Genomic DNA, 14,020 nt, shown 5'->3' on the forward strand with positions numbered 1-14,020 from the left:
CCCCTTTTGAAACTCTTTATTACTCTGAACACCAGAAATTGAAAAATGTGTTAAGCTTCGTTTAGATCTGAAAACTGGAGTCCAAAAGAAACTATTACAGTCTATATATTTTACATACAGAGCCATTATAGAGAATCTAAGTTCACAATTTGGATAAACAGCAGTGTCACTTGGATTTTTTTGTTGTTGCTGCTACTAATCTAAGGCTACAAGTTCACAGAGATCTACCTGCCTCTGCTGTGACTGAAGGCAAGAGTCCTCACACCCTGCTTTCCTTTCTTAGCCAATGAACCTCCCTCCCGCGCAACCTTCTTGGTTAACAGCAGTCATTAGTCAGAGCTGGGTCTGAGGCTGCGCAAAAGCCAAAGCCCAGCATGCACTGCGGCGAGGGCGGCCCTCAGGAAGCCCAGTCCACGGGGCGCTAGGGAGGAGCGAAGTGCTGCGGGGACCTGGCAGTCAGGTGTGTTTTGCAGCCTGCCGATGGTGCCGCAAGCCTGTCTCCCCAGTTTGTTTCTCCCGGTGTGGTGTTTCCTCTGACTTGAGATGCCATCTTTACCTCAGGGCCTCGTGGCCTGAGGGAGGCGCCTTCCTGCCCCTCAGAGGCCCTGGCGGGGAAAGTGCCTCGGTGTGCCCTGTGGGATTGTAGAGCCGCCTGCACCTCGGGCCTGCCGTGAGCCCTGTGAACTTAAGCTTTATTACTTTATCCGCCATTGTTTACTTAAAGAATAAGGAATAGGACACAACGTGAAGATCACGTGGGTCACACGAGCAGGGAAGGTGAAGGTGATTTTCCGGAAATCACTCTGCAAACCTAAACATAGTTAAGTGTAGGAACATTCTCGGTCTTGGAAAAAACAGGAACAGCAGTCTTGCGTTTCCTTGGCTTTTTAGTTTTTGTTTGTGGGTCTTCTGCCTTCATGTATGTCTGTGTACATGTGCATGTTCAGTGTCCAAGGAGACCATGTGATGCTGGGAATTGAAGTCCCATCATCCTCTTGCCCTAAGGGTCGACCGCCATTCATCTTCAGAAGAGGAAGGCCGCAACTCGAGGCCAGGCGATTTGGCCAAAGTTCGTTAAGTTGTTGGGACTGAATGAGTTCTTGACTGCTACTTTTTCCTACTTTTTCCTACTTTTTCCGTAGAAATCCTGAGGTTACGTTGCTTTCTTAGCCCTAGTTTTCTGATTTCTAATCCTCAACAGTACACCTTTGGGAAATTACCGACCCCAATTCTTTTTCCGCTTGTCAGTGCTCAAAATTACCTCTCATACAACTGGTTTTAAAACCTAAGAATAAGGGTATGAAGAGTTAAATGTATGAATTACTGACACCAGTCTATACTGGGGGATTCGTTTGTGGGTGCATGATCAAGTAACTGCCATTAGGGTGGAAAGATGAATTTACCTTTTTTTTTTTTTTTAAGATTTATTTATTACTATATCTAAGTACACTGCAGCTGTCTTCAGATGCACCAGAAGGGGGCGTCAGATCTCATTAAGGATGGTTGTGAGCCATCATGTGGTTGCTGGGATTTGAACTCAGGACCTTTGGAAGAGTAGTCGGTGTTCTTAATCACTGAGCCATCTCTCCAGCCCCCTAGATGAATTTACTTTATTCATTATGTGTCAAGGGCTAGAGTAGGTATACCAGAAAATGTCTTTGCTCTCAGAGAGCTGGTTTGTCATTCACTCATTCATGCAATAAATGAGGAAATTATGGAGCAGCAGGTTTCAACTCAGTAGGAAGAACTTGCTAATTATCAGAGCTGTTCATAAGTGGAGTGAAACTGTCTTGGGAGACACTGACTGTCCATCACACAGAGTGACTCTCATTTGCATTGGTTGCTTTCTAAATTTAGCTTTGAAATACTTCTGTATTAGGTAACACACAGAATGTAAATCTAGTTGACATTATTTGGTGAAGTGAAATACACCTCCAAACAGTCTTGTTGAGAAAATGTGCTAAGTGTTCAGTAGAGTAAGGCAAATTCTGAATAAGTCTCATTTCATTAAAGTGTTGGTTTCTTGCAGAGGACAAGATTTTTAATAAGCTAAGTATTTTGTAATGGAAATTTTTATTTATTATGTTAAAGATTTATTTGGGGGGTGGAGATATGGCTCAGAAATTAAGAGCACTGGCTGTTTTTCCAGAGGACTTGGGTTCAATTCCCAACACTTACATGGCAGCTCACAACTGTCTGTTAACTCCAGTTCCAGGAGGTCTAACACACTCTTCTGGCTTCTGTGGCCACTAGGCACACATGTGATGCATAATCATACATACAGGCAAAATAACCATACACATAAAATAAAAACAATTCTTTAAAAAATTTATTATTTTCAGTTTTGCATATGACGTGACATGTGTGTGTGTGTGTGTGTGTGTATACACCTGTGTACACGTGAATGCTGGTGTTCAAGGAGACCAGAGGCATCAAATCCTCTTGGAGCTGGAGTCACATGTGGTTTCTAGTCACTGCCCTGGATAGAGGGACTCAAATTGGGTCCTCTACAAGACTAATACACACTTTGAATTGTTGAGCTATCTCTATAGTCCTGAGTTAGCTATCTTCGAAGCACTCTGATTTACACCAAATTTGAGACAATAATGCAGAGTATGTCCAGGGTGGTGGTTTGGATGAGAGCGGCCCCTGTAGGCAAACGGTTGAATATTTGGTGGAACCGCTTGAGAAGGATTGGGAGGTGTTGCCTGGTTGGAGGAGGTATCACTGGGAGTGAGTGGGCTTTGAGGTTAGTTTCTCTCTCTCTCTCTCTCTCTCTCTCTCTCTCTCTCTCTCTCTCTCTCTCTCTCTCTCTCTCTGTGTGTGTGTGTGTGTGTGTGTGTGTTTCTCTCTGTGTCTGTGTCTCTCTCTCTCTCTCTGTTTGTCTCTGTCTCTGTCCCTGTCTCTCCCTCCCCTCTCTCTTTCTCATGCCTGTGGATGAGATGTTAGCTCTCAGCTACTGCTTCAGCACCATGCCTCTCTGCCTGCTGCAGTGTTCCCCACCCTGATGGTGATAGTCTCCAAACTTCTGGAACCATGAGCCCACAAATTAAATGCTTTAAGTTGCCTTGGGCATGTTTTGTCATGGCAATAGGAAAGCAGCTAAACCACTTCTATAGCCAGTACCTCTCCCCTGGTTCCTGTTGTTACTAATGATAGCATCTTTTGCCCAGCTTCCCTGTCATTAACATGTTAGCATGGTGGTTCTACTACAGTTAATGAACCCATAGGTAATTGACTATAATATTTTTCAGATTTCCTTTAATGGCCTTGATATCTTTTTTTTTTTTAAAGATTTATTTATTTATTATAAGTACACTGTAACTGTCTTCAGACACTCCAGAAGAGGGTGCCAGATCTTGTTACGGATGGTTGTGAGCCACCATGTGGTTGCTGGGATTTGAACTCTGGACCTTCGGAAGAGCAGTCGGGTGCTCTTACCCACTGAGCCATCTCACCAGCCCCGGCCTTGATATCTTTATGGAGTACTATTCAATCATTTGTAATATGGCTTTCTAATGAAACATTGTTTTTCTTGTGATCAGATGATTTACTGAGAGGAAGGCTATATCATATCAAAGATAGATGCTAGTAGCATAATTCAAGACTGTCCGTATAGACCTTTCCAGTGAGCAAGGTAGCATTGGCAGAATTCTCCAGTACAAAGCTGCTACCCACCCCATCCCATATTGTACTCTTTGGAAGAAAGTTACCATGTGCGACCTCACCTAAAGGTTCTTAACGTTGGGTCTACATTAGTTATGTGGAGTCCGTGTCTGTCAGGGTGGGGGTGTTACATAGAGACCTGAGTGGGACGTGGGGTGTCTTCCTCATTGCTCTCTTCACCATGTATTGCCTTGAGATAAGTGACTGGGAAGCCTAGCTTTTCAGTGTGGCGAGCTGACTAGTCAGCTCACAGGTTCTGTTTCTGCCTTTCAGTGCTGAGGTTACAGCCATAGCTTTGTGCAAGAGTGCTGGAGATTCAACTCCAGGCAGGCTTTTATGCTTGCAGAGCAAGAGCTCTTGCACACAAAGCCATCTCCACAGCCACAGGTCCCACGCATAGGTCAGCCTAAAATTTGCATTAGCGTGGACTCCAGAATAGTTACTTCATACTTTAGACTATAATACAGTTCTGCTTTCTGTTTGTTTGAACTGTTCTGCCCACCTTTGGGCATCTCCTTGCCCTCCTCTGTCCTTACACCCCTGTCAATGTGGTGTGTTTTCTGTTTGTTTTTAAACATGTCTTTACTTCTGGGTGATACAGCACTCTGGCTCTTCTTACATATTTCCTGCCTAACTCCTACAATCAGCTATGTCTCCAAGGAACCTAGTTTCTTTTATTGGAGAATTCTATAAAAATTTGGTTTGCTAGATGTTTGGTTGTTAGATGTACATGTTTCATAGAGGATGGGAATTGCCTACTGAATAGAATTCAGAATTGTTTGTAAACAGCAATTCCTATACATGGATTCCCTCCCTACATTACGACCTATATGTGTGCTCATGTGTCACCTGGCCTTTGCCCCTGAGTCTATGGGTATGGACGTAAGAACTGCTGCCAGGAAGTGCTAACGCTGAAGGGTTACTGTGGGTTAGTGTGGGTAAAACCCGTTCTTTTGTCTGAGTTTGCATCTTCTGTTTGTATCCTGATACTGATAGGGTAACTCTGTGGCTTACGAACAAATGAAAGTTCAGGGCTTTCACAGTTGTTGACATGCCCTCCTCTCTTTAGGTAGCCAGAGGAACGCTGAAGAGCCAGGCCTGGTGGGTCACACCTGTAATCCTAGCACTTGGTGGGTGGGGAAGGAAGAGGAATGAGCTTGAGGTCAACAAAGGCTGCGAGAGACACTTTATTCACTCATCAAATCTCTGTTTCCTTCGTTCTTCATTCTCTCAGATTGGGCTTATCCAGTGGCATACCAATGGATGAGCATAGAGGAAAAGAAAGAGTACAATGGACAACCACCATTATTATCAGCTCATCTCTTAAGGTAAGGAGGTATTGACACTACTGATCTTCATTTATAAAATCTAAACTTAATGCAGTATTTTGAAAGATCTTTGGCTTCAAGCATCCTCAGTCATGGGAAGAGGAAGTAAACACAGGAAATGTGTTTCTAAGTTAGTTATAAAGGTTTGCCTTGGAAATGTTCTAGTGCCATTCATTAGGTAGGATCTCATTGGCCCAGGCTTCAAACTTGCTACAGAACTGCAAACCTAGAGGCTTTCTAACCCTCTAACTGGACCCCAAGCACAGCGATTACAGGTGTGTGCTACTGCTCCTGGCCCAGGGTCTTTCATATTTCCTTTATGGCCTCTTTTTTTAAAAAATAGCTGTTTTTTTTTTTATGTGTACCTATTTTATTTATTTTTCTGAGACAGGGTCTTATGGAGCTGAGTCTAGCCTCAGACTTGGTGCAGCTGAGGATGGCCTCCAGCTCCCTGCTTCCCAAGAGCTAGGGATACAGACCGTGCTGCCTTCTCTGTCTTGCTGGTGTGTCCTGGTTCTGAGTCCTTCAGTAAACTCAATGTTCCTTAGGTCAGAGCCCCCTTGATCTGATATCTCAATGCATTCAAAGGTGGTCAGTGTGTTTGGTGTTATTTGCCAAAAAGATCCCAAGTAACAGATCTTTGTGGTTCTTTGTTAAAAGAGTTGCTACTATAGCTTTTTTTTTTTTTCTTGCTGTTCTCTTACAATTTCGTTTGCTAACATCTTATGTTTGAATCAGTATTTACTGAATATTGGTTTGGTGTTTTCTGTTTTGTATTTTTGCACAGGCGCCTGGCTTACCATGGTTTTCTCTCATCCTAGAGTCCTTATGTGCATACATAGCTTAGAAATTAAGCCTTATGGAGACTGCCCTGGACAGGGAAAGTCTACTCGCTGTAGGGCATTTGCCCAGTGTTTGCAGAGCCCTACATTTATGTCCCAACTGGGGGTGGGGTGGAGTGTGTGCAAAATTAAGTTGTTTGTGCTCCTAACCTCTTAAGGAATGTAGAAAAAGAATGATTTCTTTCTCTATTAAGTTTTATACTGTGTTTAGAGTGTATTTTATAAGCTATTTATAAATATTTATCCATATCATAGAGGTTAAATTTGTTAAGTTGAATTCTGAAATTTGCCATTTCCATGGAGAAGATCTTCATATGGGAATTCTTTTTTATTTTCTAATAAACTTCTGATCAGTTAAGTGCTACTTTCTATTTAAAGTGCTATTAAATTTAAGTGCTATTATCTGTTTAAATCTGTATTTTGTTTCATGTGAGATTTTCTAGTTTTAAAGCATATTATTAGATATTATATATTCAGGGAGGTTATTGTATTTTTTTAAATTTGTGATGTATAAATAAAATGAAGCAAGTTTTTAATAAGCTACGCTGCTCTTGAGAACTTGTGATGGACTCCAGTGCATTATAAAACACTAAGGAGGCAGAATAGTGCCCAGTGTTTTCTAGCCCTAGCTGCTTTGTTTTGGTGGTGCTCAGGGTTGAACCCAGGCTCTCTGCCAGGCAAGTGCTCAGTCGCTAATCTGCATCCCCAGCCTCTGGTCTTCCCTGAACAAGTAGCATCCTTTCCTATTTCATGGATATAAAACAGTTTGGAAAACAAAGTCTTAAATTCTGGATTGCTTCTAGAAAACCCTCAAATGTCCTAATTTCCTTGCACTTTCTGATTGTCGGTTTATTGTTTTATGATCCTAAGTCACCAGCATAGTGCATATGGAGCCTCAGGATTTGCGTCAGTCACTCCCTACCTTGCTGTGAAGTTGCCAACTGTGTCCACCTCCCCTCAGCAGACCTGCCTCTGAAGCTTCTCTGCTCTGCTCTGCTCCTCTCACTTCTGGCTTTTTTGTTTTGTTGGTCTTTTGCTGCTCAATATACTCCTTTTTTAATTTTAAAGGTATGATTAACATTCTAGGCAGCTTTGCTGCCTCGTGAATATCTATTGCATTCTTTCCATATTTAAGTTCTTTGCTAAATTTTTCAAGATCTTTCATCTCCTTGAACATAGAAAGCAGACCTATTAGTGACTATTTATGGTGGTTCTCTTTCATGTAACCTTACCTCTGTATGTCTGGCTGGTGTGTGTGTGTGTGTGTGTGTGTGTGTGTGTGTGTGTGTGTGTGTGTGAGAGAGAGAGAGAGAGAGAGAGAGAGAGAGAGAGAGAGAATGTGTGTTGTAATTTACATTTTACAATTGTACAAGTAAGTTGAAGTCTATACTACATTTAGGAGAATATGCTAGTCTTCTACAAAGGCTTTAATTCTGTAATAGAATTAAACTGATGCTCTGTTTGCCAGGCAAAACAGAAATTTTAATTTTAGATGAATAATGCATTTAATATAAGTTCTAAATATTACATAAGATTCATTTTAAAATTACATCACAAGGCTGGTCAATGGTAGAGGGCATATGCAAAGCTCCTGATTTGGTTTCCAGCACTGGAAACAAATTTTAAATTTATAATTCAAGTTTAACTGAGTGTTGTTTATTTGTATTTGCTAACTCTGGCAGACCAAGCCATGCGTCATTATTTAACTAGCCTCTGTCCATCTGGAATGACACTAACTGTGGGAGAATGGGAGCGTTGGGAAGCAGGCTCTCAGGTTTCTTCTGTGATGGCAGACCTGCTGGGAGAGGCCCAGGCTGAGAAAGGCTTCTCGCAGGTGCTGTAGGCTCCAGCAGTTCTGCATCTGATGCACTCCAGGGACTGAGGCGGCTGAGGCCCGCTGCAGCCCCTTGAGAGCTGCTCTACTTTTGTCAGAAGCTTTGCTGGGCTTTCCCTCCTTCGTCCTTCTTGAATTGGCAGGTGCCCTTGGGGAAGAAATGGCCTACATGTGGGGGTCACCTCTTTGAGTTTTTGTATAGATCTTGGCCTCGTAGTTTCTCACTATCCTGCTAGTTCTTTGATGCATTTGTACAGATTTTTTTTTTTAACTGTTGTTTTCAAGTTCTTTCAGCAGAGAGTTGGCCTAAATTACTGAATCTGCCATTTCTGGAAACAGTGTACAATTTAAAAACACGCAAGAAAGGGGCATGGTTGAACTCAAACTCGAGGACCAGGGTTCAGGAATATGAAATACTCTCCTTGGGTAGGAAAGGAAGCATATATTTTAGACTGTGCTTAAATTACGTTGTTCTAAAGGAAAGTATAAATTCAGTGTAGGTAAGGAAAGAGAGAGAGAGAGAGAGAGAGAGAGAGAGAGAGAGAGAGAGAGAGAGAGAGTGTGCCCACCACCACCACCGCGCACGCGCATGTATGGTGTATTTGTACATGTATGTGGCTGCAAATAGCAAATACACGAATTTGCATAAGCCAGAAGGGGATGTCACGTGTCTTGCTCTGCTTTTCTCTTCCTTATTTTCTTAAGACAGAGTTGCTCACTGAATCTGGAGCTAGGCCGATGGCTGGTGGCAAGCCCAGTACTGGGGTTACAGACATGTGTGGCCGTGCCTGACTTTCTGTATGACATCTAGGAATTTGAACTCAGCTCCTAATGCAGTGCTCTTACCCACTGAGCAGCTATCTCCCTGACCTAGTTAATGGATTATTTATTTATTTTTATTATTTTATTTATTTCCAGTTCAAATATTATCCCCCTTCCCAGTTTTCCTTCCACAAGCCCCTTATACTCTCCCCCTTCCCCCTTGCCTCTGTCAGGGTGCTCCTCCACCCACCCACCCATTTTCACCTTACCACCCTAACATTCCCCTATGCTGGGGCATCAAGCCTCCACAGGACCAAAGGGTTCCTTCCCCTCCCACTGATGCTAGATAAGGCAATCCTCTGCTACATATGCAGCTGGAGCCATGGGTCATCCCATGTATATACTCTTTGGTTGGTGGTTTAGTCCCTGGGAGCTTTGGAAGGTCTGGTTGGTTGATATTGTTGTACTTCCTATGGGGTTGCAAACCCCTTCAGCTCCTTCAGTCTTTGCCCTAACTCCTCCATTGGGGTCTCCGTGTCAGTCCCATGTTTGGCTGCGTGCATCCGAATCTGTATTGGTCAGGCTTTGGCAGAGCCTCTCAGGACAGCTGCTATATCAGGCTCCTTAATGTGGAGACTAACAAACTTGAGTTCTAACCAGTTAGGAAATATGTTAACCACTTAGGTTTCAGTCCTTGGACTGATATAATCTAGTTGTTTGGATAGAACAGTAAATAAGGTAATTATTTTTGTTGGTACTATTTAAATCAGAATATAGTAATGCTGCCTTTATATATTTTCTGGCTTGTCTACAGTGAATGTAATGTGAAGACATGAATTAGGAAATTGGTTGTCACCTTCATGGTATTCTGCGTTACTGTGTGGACCTCTCAGCCATCTACAAAATAGCTCCCAGCTTCTTCTACAGTTACACTAATGCATGTGAGAGCATTGCCAGGTCATTTCCTAAAAAGAATTGTCCCTAGTTCTCAGTTTTTAGTTCTTTGACACTGCTCTCATTTTCTGTCCCTAAGGACTACTAACTGATTTCCAGACCACACTCAGAACTTCAGGAGGAGTGGTTTCACTCCTTCCGTTTCAGTCTTTTGCCCCAGAGAGTAGATTGGTTTCTGTGGTGACCAATCTCTAAGTGGAACAGTGATAAAACAAACCATTAAACACTTTTAATTTTTTACTAGCTATAACAAAAATCATTTCAAGCATGTCTTATGTTCGTGTTTCTGAAAATTCTTTTTAAGAGTTACGAAATTGCAACTGCCCTAGAAAATCGAAGCCACAAGGTTCGGTATTCGGATACACTGGAAAGTGGATCGATTGTATTTTCTCTCTCTGGTACAGTATATTTGTTAATTGTCTTTACTCAGGGTTTTTGTTTGTTTTTTTGGTAAAATATGTGGATACACATGCTAATTTTTGCAGTTCAGTAGTGACATAATCTCTTAGTGTGTTATCTTTTGAAAGAGTAAATGGTTGCACTTTGTGCTTGCTGCAGAAGTAGTGCCAACTGTGGGGTAGATTTGTTCCTTCAGTTAAATGGTGTCTGGAAAGCACTTGCTTTGGAACCAAGGTAAAAATAGAAACGTCCATTTGCTTAGCAATAAATATAAGTTGTTAACAGAGGCCAACAGTACTACTCTGGCCATAATTTACATACCCAAACCAATGATATATTCCTATTATTTTGATTTACTGAAAAAATAAATATTGAAGAACTTTATAGGGACAAATAAATGTTCCTAGAATTACAAAATTATGTATGAGACATGAACAAAGTTCAGGAGTTAAGTTAGGCTAAAAAAGTGCTGGTGATATGGAGGGACAGCCTCCATCTGTGCATGGGGAGTAACAGGTGTGACAGAAGTGATGAAGGAAGGCAGGCATCAGTCTGTGCCCTCTCACTCACAAGCTAGCGACCCTAATGCAGGGCATCCAAGGCGAGCCTGCGCCACAGGGAGACCATCGCAGAATCACAAACAGTTCTGTTAGGTTTGCCATTCTAGCAGAGATTTTAGAAGGCAGGTGCTTTCTGCATCATCTAAAAAGGCATGCTGAAAATTATCCAGACTCCAAAGCATTCCTCCTAGTTGAATAGAAAATACTCCAGAAAAAAGGGAGTATTTTTGGTGACTTGTATGTTTGGTTATCATCTGTATGTTTACAAAGAGGTATTCTTTCCATGTTTTTGAGGAGGACAATGACGTTCAGAGGGGTTATATAAAATGTATAAATGCATTCAGTCGCTGTGTAATCACACACAGCTTTCTATAGATCGTGTCTTTTTACTTTCTGAACAGCTATTACTAAGTGCAAGTGTCCCTTAAGACAATTCTGATAGTTGGTCCCATTTCAGACACCAGGTATCTGCTTGTTTGAATACATTCAGTTAGTTACATGGCTCCTCCTGAGGGAGGAAGGTTTCTTCAGTAAGAAATAATTGAAGACTTGCTTTAAACTCCCTTTCTCTTATTGATTCTCACTTTGACAGTCATTACAGAACCTTCTGAGTTGCTGAACACTTGCTTGTAAGGTAGTGGCTGTGGAAGGACACGGCACCTCCTAGATACCTGTCCCTGTGCCTCCTATATTCCTTTAGCTGTTTACTTATACCCCTTGGAATAGCTTTTCTAATAAGCCAGAAAATATTTTCAAAAGAAAATTCTAGTATGAAAACTTTTTTAAGTTTTCATTCTATAGCCCTGGATGGTTGTTTCTAGAGCCTGGAATGGCCTTGGACTCACCACAGTTCTCCTGTCCAGGCTTCCATATGCTGAGATTATGATGTATATCACCACACCTGGCTTGAAGGGTTAACTTTTAAAATAAGACTTATGGCAGAAAAAAATTACTGGCCAATGTTTTTCATTTAAATATTTAGAACAGGTCATTCTGTTTTCTAGAGCATGTCAAAGAAATATCCAAACCATTTTGTTATATACGAATTGTAACAAATTCTACTCCTTATGCGTTTGAGGTCCCTGATATTATTGAGCTTGAGGCTCTATGTAACTTTATCATATTCACCCTTTCTAGGAGTTGCATTCTTGTTGATGGATGCTAAGGACTGTATGACATCGGCTGAGGAAATATTTGTAACCAAAATTGAGAAGTTTATTAACATTCACCAAAATAGTTTCTTGGTTCTATTTGCTCCACTCCATGGGCCTGAAGAATGGAGTCTCATGTTCAGGATACATCAGAGGTATGGAAGCAAAGCACAGCCAGTCTTACAGTTTTGTTTACTTCAGGTCTTAATGCTTTTAGGCAGTCAAACTTTATAACCTGTCATATGTAATCCAACAGGGCAGACAGGTGTTCCTTAAGTCAGGGTGACCAGAGTTGATGTTGACAGGGGGCCTGCCTATTTTACATAAGCAAAACAAAGTGAGCTCTAAAACCTGGTTACATAGCCACCTCAAATCTTCTAAGGCACAAAGCAGGATGTGACTGAATGAACATGTGTACAACAGAGCTCTGGCCCCTCCTCGTGCTGCCTGTGACAGCAAACACCAGTCAGTCGGTTACTTAACCACTTTCTTTTCAGATTCTTGGGCAGTAATTTACGAATACTTCCTGTACACAACACAGTAAATGCTGTTGACCTTATGTGCACAATAGCCAAGGTAAGTCACCTGGAGAAAAGACACTCGTACACAAATCTATACATCTTGGCCAGAGATTTTAAGGTTTTGATTTTAAATAAAAATTTGAGATAATAGAGCATTTTCCCCCTCCATTTGCTTCTTAATGCCCCCCATGCTCTTTTAGATATGTCCTCTTTTTGTTACATGTGTGTGTTCCTAAATGCATAACTATAACCTGTTCAGTCCCAGGCTGACCACTTAGTATTGAATTACCAATTTGGGAGTTTTCCCTGGGAAAGACCTTTTTCCTCATCTCAGCATTCCTGGGGTTTCTGTAGTTCTTGTCGGACCTGGGGCTTTTTACCTCCATGTTATCATTCCTATTGCTGGTGACTTTTTGAGTCATGTTTAGCCACCTATGTTGAGACTTCACGTGTGTAGCTTCTGACATTTCTAGGAGACACAATCTCACAGCAAATGCCCAATTCTTGATTCAAAACCTTTCTGACCTCTTTTGCAATGATCGCTGAGCCTTAGGAGTAGGAGTTGTGTTGTAGTTGTATCAGTTAGAACCTGTAGGACCCACAACCCTACATTTTGATTGGTTGTGGTTTCCTGTAATGTTCTTTTCTATTTTGCAGAGACAGGTTTCCTTGGTGAGGGGTGGGGACTATACTTATCTGTGGCTATGACAAATATGTAAAGTGTAGCTAGGTGTACTGCTGGTTTAGTAAAGTGGTGGTGGTAGGTTTCCCTCCAAGATCCATGACATCACTAGTCCTGGGTAGTTCTCAGGGTTCCCAGTACAGGCATGATTTCCCTTTTGTTTAGCAGGTCTTAAATCTAATTAGAGACCTGTTCGTTCCTGCTAAGATATGCATGCCACTGCTGCACCCTTAGGGTTATCATGTCATGCTGGTCACTGAGGTGGTTCACAGACATCATGCTGGGTAGGATTGTCGGTTGCTTGCGCTGCGCCTTCGAGGGTCATAAAGGTAGTCTTCAGAAATGAGGACGTACCTTCCACCCACGGACAACCAAGAGCAATAGCAATAGCTTCTAATGTTTTGGGAGTCTCTTGGACAACTCTGACGACCAATGCAAAGGAGTGCTTCTCATGTCTAGTGTTGGGTTGTGTTAGATGGCCTATGGCTCTTCAATGACTGTCAGCCCCAGTGGGAAAACTTCATTAAAATTATAGATTTATATACCGACTTAGGTGCAGTATAGGTATTTTAAGGTAGACTCTTTATGACTTTTTAAGACACTGTTATTGTTACTAAGGGCTTTTGTTTTTAAATATGTCTTCAAGTTGTGTACCCTCTTGAGGATTGTCAAGCTATCCACCTTCTACTCATTTCTTTCCCGATCCTGACGTCTTCTCAGTTTACTCCTGGTAACCTTGTGAACTGTTCCCCACCAGTTCAGTTTCTTCTCAGGTGGCTTCTCCTTGACAGTGTTCATAGACACATCAACTTCCCTTCCTAAGTTTTGCACTTGGAAATCCTAGAGCATTTCTCATACTGCATTTTAGGGAGTTACAGTCTGAAATTCCTTCACAGTTCAGTTACTCTATCACTCTAATTCATACACAATGTTTTGGCACATCCATGTCAAGAAATGTTTGCTGAATTATCATTTGAGGCAGAATTTCATTCTGCAGCCCTGGGTGGCCTAAAATTCGCCATGTAGACAATACTGGCTTCAATCAAACTCAGACATCCACATGCCTCTGACACCTAAGTTCTGTGTGTCATCCTCCAGCAGAAAGAATTTTGTAAAATACAGTCCTACCAAAATACTCTTTCTATAAATAATGCTGTATGTTTACATCTTTTTTCAGACTACGTCCAAACCACACATAGACAGCATCTGCTACAGAATGATAACAACTAAAGCATACATCATAGAGCAGAGCCCTGTTTGGAGAACACTTCAAAAGATAAAGCTGAGTACTGACTTGGTTAGTGCAGACTCAGGAGAGTGA

At 41.8% G+C, this 14,020-nt stretch overlaps 1 protein-coding gene across 1 annotated transcript; it reads left to right on the forward strand.

The window, feature by feature from the left end:
- Positions 1-398: 398 nt before the first annotated feature.
- Positions 399-14,020, forward strand: CUNH1orf146 (chromosome unknown C1orf146 homolog). The gene is made up of 6 exons (XM_021163878.3): positions 399-460; positions 4,901-4,994; positions 9,691-9,784; positions 11,483-11,651; positions 11,994-12,072; positions 13,877-14,020. Exons 2-6 carry the CDS (start codon positions 4,926-4,928, stop codon positions 14,018-14,020), a joined length of 555 nt encoding a protein of 184 aa, XP_021019537.1. The 5' UTR covers positions 399-460; positions 4,901-4,925.

Source organism: Mus caroli, unplaced genomic scaffold (assembly GCF_978045245.1).
Source record: "Mus caroli unplaced genomic scaffold, Mus_caroli_1 scaffold_4, whole genome shotgun sequence".
Taxonomy (NCBI): Eukaryota; Metazoa; Chordata; class Mammalia; order Rodentia; family Muridae; genus Mus; species Mus caroli.

Coding starts and splice junctions, on each gene's coding strand:
- CUNH1orf146 (XM_021163878.3), top strand. CDS start 4,926: ATGGATGAGCATAGAGGAAAAGAAAGAGTACAATGGACAACCACCATT. Junction 4,995..9,690: donor TTATCAGCTCATCTCTTAAG/GTAAGGAGGTAT, acceptor ATTCTTTTTAAG/AGTTACGAAATTGCAACTGC. Junction 11,652..11,993: donor ATGTTCAGGATACATCAGAG/GTATGGAAGCAA, acceptor CTTTCTTTTCAG/ATTCTTGGGCAGTAATTTAC.